We start from the raw sequence: 18,300 nt of genomic DNA, 5'->3' as shown, positions 1-18,300 counted from the left end.
GAGAGAAAATCGTGGAAAAAGACCAGCAAAAGAGAGAGAAAAAAATGACGCGTGGAGAGAGACGTGAGTCAGAGGGCTCTAGATACCATGATAACAATCGAGGAATGAGAGATTAATATTGTATTCTCACTAATTCTCAAGAAGATCATTACAAGTGTAAATAGGAAGATAAACTCAACAAACTAAAACTTCCCATAACAGAAATACAACTAAACAGAAACTAATTTCAATACTGTTATATTACATAATAGGCTCTACAGCAATGCTGCTTGGCTTTGCACATTAGCATCGTTCTTTGTCATATATGCCTTAATCATATCTTCCAAACTCAGAGTTTCTAGAGGTTTTTGGTTGGTTTGTTGATTTTGTGATGTAAAACTTGGTGGGTATTGAGCCTTCTGCGGATATCCTTGAACATTACTTGTTCCCACATTATGTCCTCCTTGGTTCCTTCCCCAACTAAAGTTGGGATGATTTCTCTTACGCTTGGTTCTTATTCTGCTGCGGGTTACCCAAATAAAATACTAACGCAGGATTACCTGGACAATTTTCAAACTAGTGCTCACCTTCACAATATGGACAGAGGGCACTTTGCACCGCATTCACCTTGGCCTTGGAGGCTCCAACTGTTGGGAAATTGATTAACCTAAATAATTTCCCCTTCCACAGAAAATATCCAACACAACCACAAATATGCAAATAGGAAGAAAAGCAGTAAACACAAGTAAACGACACAGCAAATTATACTAGTTCACCACTAAGGGCTACGTCCAGTCTTCCACTTAGATGTGGGTAATTCACTAATTTTATTTAGGATTGGATACAATAACACTTCCCAAAATATCCCCTAGAGATCTGAACAAAAGCCCCCTAGCATCTAAGTATTTTACACAATTAATACTTAGGAACACGAATGAAAAACTCATAGAATCAAGATACAATTACACAATAATATCGATCTTGATCAACCCCAAAGCTTCTACCAATGCCTAAGCCGCTGCCACTGATTTGCTGCCAAATAACCCATTGTTCAGCTGTAAATAACCCATTGTTGGGCTGGTAAAACCCTAAAATTCGAGGCTGCGTATTTATAAACATCGAAACAGCGCCATGGCACTGATACGGATGGAAAAATTCGTGCACGCCCCAATCTGGATAGCGCCGCGGGGCTGCCTCCTCGGCCCCTGTGGCCTGCAACGCTCGCTCCCCTGTTTTTCATCCCCACTTCGACCTTGACGCGTCCCGACTCAATCCCGACTCTTCCCTAGCCGATCCAACGTCGTTTTGACTCCACCAATCCCAACAATCTCCCACTTGGAGACAAAGCAACAATTCTCTACCTCCCATTACATCAACAGTGTCCCATCAACTTCTTGACACCCTCTATCAAGGCACAGTTCTGACTCCTCTATCAATGAACTGATCAATACTGCTTGGCCCTACCCAAGCATCGTCTTACTCTACCTCGAGACTAGGCAGCTCTACGTGGTCTTGTCCCCCAGACTTAGAGACATAGCCACGTACTCCCACTTTATCTAAGTGATCCCCATCGCTTCCTTTCTCGATCGAACTCAACGACTCTAAAGGAAGATTCCCCTAATGACTTGGGGCTCCCACCCAAGTCTGTTGCCACACTAGAAACAGAACTCGTACCCTCCAATGCACTAATTCGCCTATGCGACTTCACCAGCTCGCTTGAACGTCTGACAGCTGAGGTATGAACTCGATGGCCTATCAAATTCTCGTTTCCCTTTTCTGTACTTCTCAACTGTTTAACTTGAGCTGATGGCAGATTCTTCTGATCTATTCTAGCCATCAATGTTGTCGGTCCTCTAAGGTCTTACCCTGAACCATCTGCAGCTACTTTATGCATTGTCTGTCTCAGTTAACCTTTGGCAACCCCAAACTCTGACACATAAACAGAAGATCTCTTGTGGCATGTTGCCACCACCCTGAATTCCCTCTCGAGCTTCCAGCAACCCCCACTAAACTCACTATTGTAGCCATCGTCATCTAGCTTCCCTGCGGATAACAAATTAAATCTGAAGCTAGGAATATACCTGACACCTCGTAGCACCAACTCGGCCCCTTCGTCTGTCTTCAAACAAATATCTCCAATTCCTCTCACCTTTGAGATACTCTCATTCCTCATCTTCACTGAGCCATAATCACCTACAGTAAGAGATGAGAACCAACGTCTGTCTGAAGCAACGTGCGTTGATGCTGCAGTATCCACAACCCATTGGTCTACAAATATGTTCCTCTGAACACAAGCTAGAAACTCCTCAATCTGTTCTTCTTCTGTTACAACGTTTGTAGAATTGTTCCTCTTTTCAAAATCTTCTTTGAACTTTCTATAGAAACGTTTCACGTGTCCCTTTTTGTGGCAGTAATAACACTCTACTTCTCCACTGGAACTCCCACTACCCCTACTATATCTCTGTTGCTGCTTCCCATTGTAATTCATCTTGCCCTTCCCTTTGTTTTGAACTACCAAAGCTGATTCAACCTCGTTTTCTACCCTTGAAGTAGATGCAGACATTTTCCCTAATTTTTTCCAGACTTCTTCAGATATGGCGGCATCACAAATGGCTGTAAATTTCAAGCTATTTTCCCCTAGTGAATTTGACACTGAGGTCTTCATCGTCTTCCAACTGTCAGGAAAAAACGTCAACAGCCTCATAGCTTTCACCTCCTCGTCAATCTTGACACCCATCCCTTCTAACTTGTTCAAGATATCGGTGAGTTCATTAATGTGGGAATTCATCGAGGTTCCCTCCTCCATTTGTATTGGCAGAAGGTTTTTCATACCTGTCTTGCAAGGCCTTCAATAAATCTTTCGCTGTAGTCTCTTTCGCCACCAGACTACAAACATTCATCGACAACGACATTCTCATGTTCGCAACAGCTTGCTCATCCATCTCATTCCAATCCTTATCAGTCATCCCTGCTGGTCTCTCCCCTAAAGTCTTGTGTATCTTCTTGCACGTAAGAAAATCCTTTACCTGCATCTTCCAAAAGCTGAAATTCTCTCTAGTGAATTTCAAAACCCCTTCATAGTAATAGTGTGCGTGATATTTGTCTCCCATGATGCTGCAACCCTACAGCTCCGATACCACTTGTTGGGAAATTGATTGACCTAAATAATTTCCCCTTCTACAGAAAATATCCAACACAACCACAAATATGCAAATAGGAAGAAAAGTAGTAAACACAAGTAAACGACACAGCAAATTATACTGGTTCACCACTAAGGGCTATGTCCAGTCTTCCACTCAGATGTGAGTAATTCACTAATTTTGTTTAGGATTGGATACAATAACACTCCTCAAAATATCCCTTGGAGGTCTCAACAAAAGCCCCCTAGCATCTAAGTATTGTACACAATTAATACTTAGGAACACGAATGAAAAACTCACAGAATCAAGATACAATTACGCGATATATCGATCTTGATCAACCCCAAAGCTTCTACCAATGCCCGAGCCGCTACCACTGATTTGTTACCAAAACCCGCTCAAAATCAGCTGCAAATAACCCCTTGTTCGGCTGGTAAAACCCTAAAACCCGAGGCTGCGTATTTATAAACATCGAAACAGCGACATGGCACTGTCCCGGGTGCCATGGCACTATGGACGAAAAAATTCGTGCACGCCTCCATCTGGACAGTGCCGCGGCGCTGCCTCCTCGACCCGTGTGGTTTGTAGCGCTCGCTCCCCTGTTTTTCATCCCCACTTCTACCTCGACGCGTCCCGACTTGATCCCGAATCTTTCCTAGCTCGATTTGACGTCGTTTTGACTCCACCAATCCCAACACCAGCCTCACTTGCAGTAGCACTTTTCATAATTATATCAGCCAATCGTTATATCTTGGAGTTTAAATCTGTTACCACGTTATTTGTTACCGGCCCTTTTGAATTTGTAGACGAAGCAGCTATTGACTTCGACCATTGATGTTTGTTGCGAGAGATTCTCTCTAAGATGTCAAAAGCTTCTGCATATGGCTTTGATAGTAAAGCTCTATTCACGGAGGCATCTATTACTAGATGAGTTGCCTCATTTAGCCCATTATAATAAGTCTCTATTTGTATGTAGTGCGGTATTCCATGATGATGACACTTTTGAAGCAATCCCTTCAATCTCTCCCATGATTCACTCAGAGATTATGCTGGAGTTTGTTGAAAATTATTAATTTACTCCTCAGCTCAGCATTTTTGGAAGGTGGGAAATACTGCATCAAGAATTTCTCTGCTAAATTGTTCCATGATGTGATCGATTCGGCTGGTAAAGAATCCAGCCAAGCTCCAGCTTTATCCCTTACTGAGCGAATTTAAAGGCCTCTAAGGCGTGACTTCGAATCCCAACGACGCTGGGAATCGTGACCGCCAACTCTGTCGCTTCACCTACCGTAGGGAGAACACAATTGCCCGCGAAACGTCGATGGCCATGTGTCCCCTCGTAGATGTGATCATATAGGTTAACGTCGAATCATCATGACTACTGCACAATGTGAACCCACTTCCCGATCCAAAGAATATCCAATGTCACACGCGCCTTAGGCCACACGCACCATGCTCTGCTTCAACACTTTCGGGCCCAACCCACTCATGGCCGAGCAACCCGACCCCGAAAGAGGTCTAATTGTAGAGGGTAAAATCGAGCAGGACGCGTGTCCATCTTTAAGAGGCGCAGGACCACTGACGGTTACATACCGTACGCTGGGATGACAGGGGATGCGCGTCTCTGTCTCCCTAGTACGAGTAGTACGTCGAGCTCCAAAGCCTGCCAGTGGCAGGCGATAGGCTCAAAGCCTACAAGCGGTCGCACCACCTGCCAGTTGTCAGGGACATACACCCTCGGCAGACATTGTACCCCACGGTGTGTCCCTGTCATCCCAATCGTCGTCCTTCCTAGTCGGTCGTCCGAGCTTATATAAGGAAGAACCCTCACCCTCACCAAGTAAAAAACTTGTCACTAATACTTAAGGTGTATTTTTCCTATTCTCTACTATGATTACTAACTTGAGCGTTGGAGTGCATTAGGTGGGACATTGCACTGGCGTCGAGTTTTCTGGTTGCGAGTTCATTTATTCTCTAGTGAAGCTAACCCGTCTGAGGGACACGTGGACCTGTCCAACCATAATTTACCATAAAACATTATTAAATTTTATTATTATAATATTTAATAATAATGAGTTATATTTTAAAAGATCTATCCATATTAATTAATAATAAGAAAGTAAAAATTAAATATTAAATATTAAATTTATAATATTTTATAATAAAATCACATTAATTGAATAAAAAATGTAGACATTTTTATTAAAAGAAATTTATTAGTAGTATAATTGAAAAAGAATACTAAAAATATAAAACAATAAATCAAAAAAGTGATGGGTCTTAGAGATAAAGTGTAAAAATAAGTAATTATAATAAATAGGGAAATTAGAATGGTAGGAAATCTTTTATATATTTCAAAAGATGTTAACTATTTTTTAAATTTTCAAATATAGCAAAAATTTTCAATTGTATTAGTAGTATATCAGATACTCATATCAGTACTATATCAGACACTCATATCAATAGTATATTAAATATATATTATATACATATGGTACAGACACTCGTATCAATAGTATATCAAATATATATCACATATATATTACAAGTATATCAGATACGCATATCAGTAGCATATTAGATGTATATCACATCCATATATCAGTAATCAGATATATTGCATATATATTGTAGATATATATCATTTTGGTAAAGTTGTCATTTTAAAATTGGACATCCGTTTTTTTTTTTATAAAAAAAGTTTTATATTTGAAAAAACTAAATGTGATTGTTATTTTGCTAATTTTAGTAAATGTTTTTGACATATTTGCCACTGTTACTAGTAAATATGTGGGGTAGAGATGGTAAGGAATGAGAATGAGATTACAAAATTTTAGGTGAGTCCACCATTTAATTCCATTTCTACAATTATGCCATAAAATTTATTTTCATTTCTTGATTTTCATTCCGTTGGAGTAAATATGATCTTGATAAAAAAGTATTAAGGAAAAGAAAAAAAGAAAGGTGTTTTCTAACTCGAGAATTATAATTGAACCAAATATTTAATAGTGGCTTCATCGTGAAGGTGAAGTTCCTGACAGAACCACGTGGTGGCCATCCGTCGTGAGATTTCAATCGGATCAGTTTGGACCATTTTGTCCTTTTAATAAATATCGGCCACTAAATTATTTTGGATTTCAAGGTACTCTAAACTTGGAAAATCGTTTCAAGATAAGAAAGAATCTTAAACTACGTTTTCACTTTCACACATTTTTCACGTGTGCCTTTTTCTTTCTGTTTTTTTTTTTTCCTTTTTAATGCATTGTTTTGTTGTGCTTGTTTGTCGCATAAGTTGCCCACTTCAATTATTATAGGTAAATTTTGAATTATGGATTGAAAAAAAAAAACCTTTTTTTTTCATTTAAGTTTATTTTTAACAATATTTAGTGGCGGTTATTCAATGATAGAACACTACTTTGTTAAATGATTAAATTTGTCATAATCCATCAATTTAAGTTATTAAATCCAGTGACAATTCAACATAATATTGAAGCATACCAATACAATGTTTTTTAAAGCAATTAACTGGATATGTTTTTTGAATTGTGATGAAATAAATGGTTAGTTAAACGTATTATTTATATAAAATTGTATCTAAAAGAAGCAATATATCCATACTCAGATTTTGAAAGACGTTGTTACGTGTATTCTAATACTTTGGATGAATTGTGTGTGAGATGGAGTTTCATTTCACTTGGAACTTCATCTTAATAATGAACGTTTCTGTCTTTCATAAATTAGTTTAAGTGTTGTTTAAAAATCTAAAGGTTGAAAATAGATTTTGTTCTCTCCATATAATGATCCAAATAATTGAACTCTTTTATTAGTTCATTTCCATAAGTTAGTATCCCAATTTCTCATCTTAAACCTTTATTTCTTATAAACTTTCTTTTTCAAAAAAAGTGAACTTTTATCATATATGAGCATAATTGTTAGACACCTAATACTTATTATATTAAGTAATTTCCGTCTCTTACTCTCACATTTCTTAATTAAGAAAAATAAAAATAAAATAAAAGTTGACATTTACCTAACTGCTCTCAATAATTTGTAATTTTTTTTTCTCAAAATGTGCCACGTTCGAGCACCGTTTAAATTTGGAAAATACAGACAAGAAATATATATATAATCCTAATTTCGGTTGAATCACTGTTGAGAAAAATGAAAGATTATAATATAAAAATTGATACAATAACGTAAATATTTAATTATTTTAAATATATTAATACATGTACTAACAATATTTGAAACCCAACCAAAAAACTTATTTGGTAATTTAACTTATTAATAGTGACTTATATAAAATATGAGAGACATAATTGAATTTTTTTAAAGTTTAAGGATAAATTTGATATTTAACATTTATACAAAAGTATTTTTAATACAACAAGTGGGGTGAGAGATTCGAACTCATGGTCTCTTGGTCAGAGATAAAGAATTTATAAAAATGTTGATTTTACTAAACCTGCAAATATGTTATTTGATAATGATTAATGGTACTAGGTATACTTAAATTGAGAAGTAAACAAATCAATCAATCAGAATGAGATCAATTGGAATGAGAATCATTTGATATTGTTTATTAGAATTTTTCCACCATCAAAATTAGAAATCATTTGATTTTGTTTACTGAAACAGTATGAAACTAGAATAATAATTACATGTATAACAATTACTAGTATACTATTTTCTTTACGATACATACTATTGTGCTCATTTTTTTTAATTAAAATAATAATAAATTTTAATTTTACTATTTTATTAATGGAAAATATTTTTAAATGTAACAATTTATTTAATATTAAGAAATAATATATAATTAAAATAAAATTACATCAACTAAATTAAATTATTTTTATCAGAACAATAGTAATTTTATATAAAATGTTATTAAACTTCATTATTATAATATTTATTAATGATGAACTCTATTTTTAAAATGGATTGATATTAATTAATAATAACAAAGTAAAATTAATTATTTAAAAATTAAATAGAAATTTGTAATATTTTATAATAAAATCACATCAACTCATAAAACTTCTATACGATTTTATTAGAAAAAATTAATTAATAGTATAAATAAAATATAAATAATAAAAATATAAATCAATTAATTGAAAAGTATTAAGTCTCGTTAATAGATAAGAGATAATATAAAAGTCGTAAAGAATGAGAAAAATAATCAAAATTTAACCATAAAGTTGATAAATCACCTAAACATTAAATTTATCATATTGAACCCTAAACTTAGATAACTATTTGTGCGAAAAGCAAAATATTCCAAAAACTCCGATTTTCTTGCCAAAAATGTGAATTTTACCTATTATGACATTTTCTTATTGTTCATCACTGTCATGCATGAAAGTCCACCATTGTAGTAGTAGTGAGAGTTTGCTTGAGATTGTGTCTTGAATCCTCACACAGATATGCGTAGGGAAATGCGGTTTACCTTCGTTAGGAGTGTCCCTTTCTTAACATATGGAGAGGGTTGTAGTGGTTGGTCTCCGCTCCCATGGGCGTTTGCAGAGAGGAGAGGCATGTCACGTTGTTATGATTATAATTGGCTAACAGCTCCAACAGTCGACCTACATCAACAAAAAGGAGGATCAACATGAGCGACCCCCTAAAAATATGAAGTGTTCCATTAGACTCATGCATATATGTTATCCATTTTGAAGGGCCAAAATACAAGTTATCCATTTTTCATAATCTAAAGAAGTCGATAATTTAGATATTAATTGTTTAAGGTACATATTTTTATTTATTTTATATCATATATACTACAAATTTGATTATTTGAACTTATTTTAAATATAATAGTTAGTACAAACCGGCACCATAATACAAGTTGGCTATTATTTTCACACTTTTTTTTCTTCGTTTTATCCTTTTTCATTTTTTAGTTTTCAACCCTTATCCCAAAGGCTAGGGCCTTCTCTATCCTCGTTCTTCTCCTCCTCCATGTTCCCCCTCCCCCAACAACTTTGTGCTGCAACTGGCCACTCCGCATAAAATTAAAGATATGGAATATTAGAAAGAAGGGGCAACTTGAGATATGACAAAAAAAGTTTGGAAAATAAGCTAAATAGCAACAAGGTTTGAATTTTTCAAATATAGCATTTTTTTTACAAAAAAACGGAGGTCCACGTTGTAAATTACAAGTATACCCTACAGGCCCGAACCAACAATAAATTACTTCTGATTGACTTCTGATATAGTAATGATTGACAGATACCTAATATATATATGATATATGTTTGATATGCATATGGTATGAAATTGATTTACTTCTTATATAACTATGATATCTACTACTATAGGTGACATAGAATTGATTGACTTCTGATATACTATTGATTTACTTATGATATAACTATCATTGACATATACTCATAATATATATGTGATACATGTTTCATATACATCTGATATGAAATTGATTTACTTTTGATATAACTATGATATATACTACTATAGGTGATATAGAATTGATTGACTTCTGATATACTATTGATTTACTTATGATATAACTATGATTGACAGATTTACTACTGATATATATGTGATATATATTTGATATACATATGATATGAAATTGATTTACTTCTTATAGAACTATGTGATATCTACTACTATAGATGATATAGAACTGATGGACTTCTGATATACTATTGATTTACTTCTGATTGATAGATATACTCTTGATATATATGTGATATAGGTTTGATATACATATGATATGAAATTGATTTACTCCTGATATAACTATCATATCTACCAATTATTTCGAACATATTACCTTTAATATATGTTTTCTGATATACTACTAATATATGAAATAATTTTTTTTTTCAGATAAAAGCAATGGTACAAACACGAAAAATGAAATAAAAATGCATCGTCGAAAATGTTAATGTTGTTCGTCCCAAAAGACAACACAAATCAACGCTAAAAGTGTTGTTTATGGAAAAAACGGAAAGTTTCAAAGATATTATCTCCGAAGACACGACAATCACCAAGAACGAAGATTGATGTCCAAAGCTTTTACCAAAAGATTATACAAGAATGAAACTTACACTTTTCTAAACTGTTGGAACTTATGCTACTTCATTTATAGAATTTTAAGAATGACATTGTTAGTCTACTTTTGGTTTATGCTACTGGTTCGTTTTGATGTTTAAACCTTTAAGTTTTTTGTTGAAGGACTTTGCTGCTGATTTGCTGTTAATGTTGATACCCAATAATGATGTTTAAACCTTTTAAGAATGACATTGTTGCTGATTTCGTTTTGATATTTAAAACTTTAAATAAAACTTAATTGTACTATTGATATATGTACGATGTATACTTGATATATCACTGATATATTATTCATATACAGAAAAACCCTAAGTTTTTATTTACCTATAATTTCTAATTGATTTCTCATTCACAATAACTTCGAAAATTACCATTCACGTTCACATTTACGTTCCTTTCAAGTTTTCTTTCTCATTTTTAGTAAGTATCAAGTTTTCTCATGCATGCCAATACTTACTGATTTCTAATTGATAAAAAAAAAATACAAGACAAAGGGTTAAAGCAGGTAAAATAGTGATTTATTATTATACAACTGATTGACTTCTGATATACTATTGATTTACTTCTGATATATTAATGTTGTCAGATATACTTCTGATATATATGTGATATATGTTTGATATATAATAACGAAGCGATAACTGAAAAGGGTAATTTGGGAATATTGAAAATTTTAAAATTAGGATTTTCAAAAAAATGCTATATCTGAAAATATAAAAAATGTATGCTATTTTGTTAAATATAGAAAACTTATATGCTACCCATTACAAATCCCCTAAAAAGAATTGTTACTTAATTTCTCAGTAATTGAACGGCTTAAATTAATAATAATATAAATTCAAAAGTTTTAGAATTAAATATGATTTGTAACTTTTTCTCGGGGGAAAAAGAGTTTTCTTCTATCACTTTCAAACCAACATTTTGATTTTCATTTTTTAATCGTTTTTAATTTTTCATAATAATAATAATAAGTTATTCACTTCGATTTTTAATAATAAAAACATACAAGGTAGGTGCCAAAATACTGGTTTATTAAAAAGGGGGTAATGTGGTCCCACCAAAGATTGAATGCTCAATATAATTTTTGCATTATTGTCATGGACAGCTTTGTGGTCCTCGGCCACGGCCAGCTATTTGAAAGTAGTTTAATAATTTAGTCGTACTTAACCTCTCACAACTTGCTAGGTGTCATAAAGAGAGGACTTTCTCGGCTTCAACGATCGGTTTGCATAGGAACCGGGCGGAGGAGACCGGGTTGTGCCTTGATCCAAAGGTCAAGGCAAGAAGTCGGCGCCAAGGTGGGGTCGGCACTCAAATTGGGTCGGCCCTTACGTTATGGGTCGGCCCTCATTCGTCGATGATCTCGGGCTTCTTCTTCTTCCACAATCCGGCCTCTCGTCTCGTTTTGGATCGTTTTTACTCCTTATAACAATAAGCCCACTCTCAAAACCGCATTAAGATTTTTGGTTTTGAGAGCATCTGTCGTTTGTTGCTACCACGAGATCATTTTATAACATAGCATAGTCCATATGCGTATTAGTTGCTAATCACGCCAAGGTTCTTAACCTACAAAGCTTTTACCAAAGGCTTTTTACATCCAATTTTGGATTTAAAATGCTTGGTTTTTGCTACTGATTTTGTACCTTGAGTTTGTCGATATTATTTCGCGAATTGGAAGTTTTCCCAATTTTCGTTGATCACAGTCAAGTCTCCTGAGGCTGGTTTTACCTCATCTGGTTTTAACCATTCACCTTTGGCCCTAGGATCTAACTTTAGCAGAACTAATGTCGATATTTCCGGATTTCTAATTTGTTTGGCTTTTTATGCCAAACAGTTTTATATCATATATTTTCCTGTTTTAGTTTTGACCATGCTGAGCCGCTCTGGCTTTTTGCCTGTTTGGCTTACTTCTAGGTCCGTCCCAATTCTGAGTTTCTTGACTGGTCGTAGATATTTACACACAATAATGCCCCTGCTTGAGACATTTGTTTCAGAATGAACATAAAACTCAAGTACTATGCCAAATGTCGAAGACTTTAATTAGTAAGAAAATCGTCCTTCTGGAGAGTAGCTACAATAAAATAACTTTAATTGAGCAAGATAAGAGAGGTAAAAATAAATGCATCAAACTAATGGTAGTATCTTTTGAGGTGCTGAACGTGCCATGGATGTGGCAAGGCCTTTCCACGTTGGTCTTCCAAGCCATAAGTGCATGTTTGCACCACTTTAGTAACCTTGTATGGACCTTTCCATGTCGATATGAATGCTCCACTAGTCGAATCTTTGGCATTAGACATGATCTTTCTTAAGACTAGATCACCTTCTTTAAAGTCGCGCTTCCTAACCTTCGAATTGTAGTATCGAGCTATTCGATTTTTGTACTCGGTCGTTCGTAGTCGTGCCATTTCTCGATGTTCTTCTAACAGGTCGAGGTTGAGTTGTATGAACTCATTGTTGTCAGGTAGACTAAATTGCTCTACTTTTGGGGAAGGGAGACCAATCTCCACTGGCACTACCGCCTCAGAACTAAATAACAGTGAGAACGACGTCTCTCCCGTCAATGTACACGGTGTTGTTCTTTAGGCCCATAAGGCATTGGGGAGTTCTTCCGCCCATAACCCTTTAAGTTTCTCTAATATGATTTTTAGAGTTCTTTTGATGATTTTGTTGACTGCTTCAATTTGCCCATTAGCTTGCGGGTGCGTTGGTGAAGAACAGATGTACTTAATGCCCAGCTCCCTACAAAATTCTCGAAAGGCAGCATTGTCAAACTGCTTCCCATTATATTGATAATTGTGTAGGGTATTCCGAAGCGGCAAATTATATTTTTCCAGATAAAGTCGGTGATCTTTCTCTCAGTAATTATAGCAGCTAAGGCCTTGGCTTCGACCCACTTAGTGAAATAGTCGACTGCAACCACTGCAAATTTGATCTGGCCCTTTCCTAGCGGGAGAGATCCTATGAGGTCTATTCCCCATTGGCCAAAGGGCCAAGGACTCATTATACTTGTTAGAGGCAGGTACCGTTGCAAATCGCTGGCATTTATCGCATTTTTTGGTGAATTGCGTCGAGTCATTCAGCATGGTCGGCCAATAATACCCTTGTCGAACTATTTTGTGACTGAGGGACCGTGCTCCAGAATGGCTCCCACAAATGCCCTCATGTATCTCTCTCATGACGTAGTCAACTTCGCTGGGTGTTAAGCATTTCAAGAGTGGTAACGAGTAGCCTCTTTTGTATAGATTTTTGTCTTTAAGCATATATCTGGCTGTTCGTCGTCGTAGTTGTTGGGCCTCTAACTTTTCATTAGGTAGGATTCCGTCTCTTAAATACTTGATCAAATGGCTCATCCAGTTCTCTTCTGGTTGCCCTTGTTCGTCATATCCATTGCTTCCTGAGCTTCTATGCTGGGCTCGGGCAAAATCTCGACCGGCACAGTCCTTCCTAGGTCGGTTTCATAAGCAGCATCTAGTTGAGCTAACGCATCTGCGTTGACGTTTTGAGTACGAGGAATTTGTCGAATCTCATATTTTGAGAACTGGCCGAGCTGATCTCTTACCCGAGAAAGGTATTTCGCCATTCGTGTTTCTCTAGCTTGAAACTTCTCTTTCACCTAGCTTACAATTAGCTGCGAGTCACTAAGTATCAGTATGTTTCTGACCCCAACATACTTGGCCACCTTTAATCCCGCCAGCAGAGCCTTATACTCGGCTTCGTTGTTGGATGCATGAAAATTGAATCGCAATGCATATTTGAATCTTTCTCTATCTAGAGAAACCAGTAGAAGTCCAGCCCCGCATCCTCTAAAATTTGAGGACCCATCTACGTAGAGCGTCCAAGGTATCTCTTCCTCAACTAGCTGTGGGTCGATGATACATACTTGAGGTTTTACTGGTGTTAGTTTTGCTATAAAATCTGCCACAGCCTCCCCTTTCATAGCAGTTCTTGGCTTATAGTGAATGTCGTACTTGCAGAGCTCCACGGCCCACTTTACCAGTCGCCCTGAAGTGTCTGGCCTCTGCAAGATCTGTCGTAGTGGGAAATTGGTGAGCACAGTCACTCTGTGGGCTTGGAAATACGGACGTAGTCTTCGAGTCGAAGTGACCAGCGCTAATGCAAATTTCTCCGCTTGTGGGTATCTAAGCTCTACATCTACCATTGCTTTACTTATGTAGTAAATTAGAGATTGTTGTCCATCTTCTTCCTTTATCAACGCGGAACTCACTGCAATGTCGGATACAGCTAAGTACAAGTAGAGTTCATCACCAGTGATTGGTTTTTAGGAGAGCGGGGTTGCCCCTAGATATTGTTTCAGCTCTTTGAAGGCAATCTCACACTCTTCTGTCCATTCAAATTGCCCTTTCTTCCTTAGGATTTTGAAAAACGGTAGACACTTGTTAGTTGAGCGGCTAACGAACTTGTTGAGTGCTGCTATCCTTCCCTTGAGTCCCTGTAGTTGCTTTATATTTCTAGGTGGATCCATCTCCAAAACAGCTTTGATCTTATCTGGATTGGCTTCGATTCCCCTTTGGTGTACTAGGAATCCCAAGAACTTGCCCGAGGTTACTCCAAAATTGCATTTAGTAGGATTTAGCTTCATTTTGTACTTTCTTAGAACGTCAAATGCTTCTGCCAAATCTTCCTCGTGTTGTTTATCTTTTCGACTTTTTACTAGCATGTTGTCCCCGTAGACTTCCATATTTTTGCCAATTAAGGCTGCAAACATTCGATTTACCATTTGTTGTTAGGTTGCGCCTGCATTCTTCAACCCGAACGGCATTACCATGTAGCAATATAAACCTCGGCTCATGACAAAAGAGGTCTTCTCCTGATCTGATAATTGCATCTTGATTTGATTATATCCGGAGTAGGCATCCATAAAACTCAATCTTTCATGTCCAGCGGTAGCATCAACCAGTTGATCTATTCGGGGCAAGGGAAAAGAATCCTTTGGACAGACCTTATTTAGGTCTGTGAAGTCGATGCACATTATCCATTTGCCATTTGGCTTCTTCACCAACACCACGTTGGATATCCACTAGGGATAATGCACTTCTCGAATGAAGTTGCTTTCAGTAGCTCTTCTACCTGTTCAGCCGCAATCTCGTTCCTTCCTTGGTTGAATGTCCGACGCTTCTGCTTCATTGGTTACCTTTCGTCGATGTTGAGTCGGTGTACCATGACCCCTCTATCGATTCCTGACATGTCCTCATGTGACCATGCGAACATGTCGGCGTTGCTTCTGAGGAAATTTATAACGTTTTTTCTTTACTCATTCCCCAACCTGGTTCCGATATTGACTCGTCGATCCTCGGCTGTTAGAGGGATAGATTCTACCTCCTTAGCCGGTTCTCCCCTATCGGGGATGGTAGGATTTAGTCGATGATCAGAGCTCGGACTTGTCTCCCCCAAGCGGTCGGCAGCCTCGCTCAGGCTCTTCTTTTCGAAACGTTGCTGGCTTCCACCAGGGCTCGTGTCGATTTGCTCCATTCTACCCGCCTCAGATCTGGGCTTCGCCTCGGCTAAGCTTGTTCGGACTGTATCATCCCCACAGACGGCGCCAATTGTTGATACGTGGATTATGCTCTCCCGGTTCCTCCTGAGGTTCGCACCAAGCTTGATTATCAAGGACTCGGAGACCTGCAAAACCGAACAAGGCTAGACCAGTGTGACTTTTGTCACACGGGCTCCGATGCCTAAGTTCAAGGGGAGTAGTTGGGTAATAGAATTCAATGGTAGAATTCGACTTACTTTAGGGTTAGGCTACATGGCCTATTTATAGTTGCTCGGTAGGTTATAGATCATTCTAATGTGCCTTAATTCATTGTTGCAGGGCCCAAGATGCGTGGAGATAAGAAGAGAACGAGTACCGAGCTTTGGCAATGGGTCGAGCCGGGGTCGGGACCGAGCCGTGCTCGGCTCGGTCTAGTTCGTCTTGTATTCTCTTTGATTCTCTTCTGTTCAATTGGTCGTTGCTTTGTCGTTTTCCTTTGTATAACACATTTGATAACCATTTTTGTTATTTATTTTTTGTTTTTGGTTTTTGTGTCCGTGGTTTTCACTTTTTTGTTTTTCAAAAATAAAAATCATATATGTTTGATAATTGTTTTTTGTTTTTAAAAAACAAAAAACAAAACATGTTTGGTAACAATTTTTAATTTTATCTTTTCAAAAAGTTAGAAATTAGATATATATTAGAGAGAAAATCTATTAGACTAGAGATTACAATAGTGTAGGGTGAGAGTGAAGATGTACGTTCCCATTCTCGTACTCCTGAAAATTTTTAGTCCACCATCTCTACCTTGTTCTTCGATTCAGGAATCGAGAATCAAGTTAAAGAATCTTAATTTGGGGACGAGGATATTCATGGGAAAAATTATCGGTTTTATAATTTTAGTTATTTTTAGAATTAAAAAAAATTGTAAAAAATATATATTAATTATTTTTAGAATTATTATTTAACATTATAAATAATTAGTATTAAAAAATATTTAATATTTTATTCAGAATTTACTAAATATGTTAATAAAATATATATTAATTATTAAAAAAATCAAATCGGGACCAGTTTGGAACATGTATTTCTTATTCTTGGAGCAGGGATTTGATCCTACAGAAATTTATGTCATCCCTAATATAGAGATTAGGGGTGAGCGGTCGGTCGGGGTCGGTTTTTGGGGACCCCAATGCTGAAAACCGACTTCGGTGTCAGAAACTTTTTTTTTACGTCTCTGTACAAACCGACTGTTTAACCGACTGTTCGATAAGTCGGTTTGGTCGATTTTTAAGAGTAATAAATTTGAAACTAGAACTATACTGGTTGTGTGCCTGAAATGCAGGGAAGATCGATCGAAGGAAGAAAGAAAAGAAACGGTAGAGAGGAAGAATGAAGGAAGAAAGAGAATAAAGGATAGAGAGGATGAAAGAGAGAAAAGGTGGAGAGAGAAAACGAAAAACGAGAAGAAAGAATGGGATAAGAAAGAGAGAGAAATGCGGATAAGAAGGAATGACGACTAAAGAGCCATGTAGTTGGGATAGAAAAATGGTAAAAAGAGTAAAATATAATAATAAATAAAAGTATATAAAATAAATATTATATATATAATTCACGTGAATCACATTAATCATGTGAAACAATTTTTTTCTTTTACCTTTTTTCACATACGTGGCTTTCTATTAGCCAACCCTTCCTTTCTTTTAAATTTTCTCTCCCTCTCTTCTTTCCCCCTCTTTTTTGTTCTTCTGCTTTATATTTCTCTCGTTTCTTCTCTGTACTCCTACATCTTTCTTTTTTTTCACTAAGTTCCTCTTTACCTATTAGGAATCGCAATCGGGAAGAATCGGAATCAAATCAATCGGAATGTGGAATCAGAACTCCTTTAATGTTGTTTACTAAAACTATCTGTAATTGGAATGATAATCAAATATATAATAATTACTAGTATACCTCTTTATTCTTTCTAGTTAATTACAAATATATTGTCAGGCTAATTTTTTTAATTACAATAATAATATATTTTAATTTATTTTATTACTATATTATTGATAATAAATAATTTTTTACCATAACAAATTATAAAATTAATATAAATAAATAATTAATAATTAAAATAAAATTACATCCACTGAAATATTATTTTATGAGAACCATCGTCATTTAATATAATATATTATTAATTTTCATTATAACAATATTTAATAATAATGTTGTTAAATTTTATTATTATAATAATTAAATTATAATGAATTATATTTTAAAAGATATGATATTAGTTAATAATAACAAAATAAAATTTAAATATTAAATATTAAATATAAATTTATAATATTTTATAATAAGATTACCTCAACTAATAAAAGTGATATAAATTTTTACTAAAAGAAAAATTATTAGTAAAATAAATAAAAAAAATAAAAAAAGTTTAAAACAATTAAATAAAAAGTTATGGATCTCATTAATTATGGAAACAAAGGATATGAGTAGAAAACTAATAGCAATAAATATGTGGGACCCACGGAATAAGAAATGAGAATGAGATTGATGAGGGTATATGAGAGGAATGAGATTGTCCTAAAATGAGAATGAAAAAAGTTGGTG

At 35.7% G+C, this 18,300-nt stretch overlaps 1 protein-coding gene across 1 annotated transcript; it reads right to left on the bottom strand.

Annotated features, from left to right (window-relative positions):
- Window positions 1-13,815: 13,815 nt before the first annotated feature.
- On the bottom strand, window positions 13,816-14,361 carry LOC148208535 (uncharacterized). Its single transcript, XM_088119100.1, has one exon. It carries the CDS (start codon window positions 14,359-14,361, stop codon window positions 13,816-13,818), a length of 546 nt encoding a protein of 181 aa, XP_087975226.1.
- Between the last annotated feature and the right edge of the window lie 3,939 nt (window positions 14,362-18,300).

Source organism: Momordica charantia (genome assembly GCF_013281855.1).
Source record: "Momordica charantia cultivar OHB3-1 chromosome 10 unlocalized genomic scaffold, Mcharantia_2.0 BLBB01000010.1, whole genome shotgun sequence".
NCBI classification, from domain to species: Eukaryota; Viridiplantae; Streptophyta; class Magnoliopsida; order Cucurbitales; family Cucurbitaceae; genus Momordica; species Momordica charantia.
The sequence above is the reverse complement of the archived record's forward strand: the minus strand, read 5'-3'. Positions and strand labels throughout refer to the sequence as shown.

Coding starts and splice junctions, on each gene's coding strand:
- LOC148208535 (XM_088119100.1), bottom strand. CDS start 14,361: ATGGTAGATGTAGAGCTTAGATACCCACAAGCGGAGAAATTTGCATTA.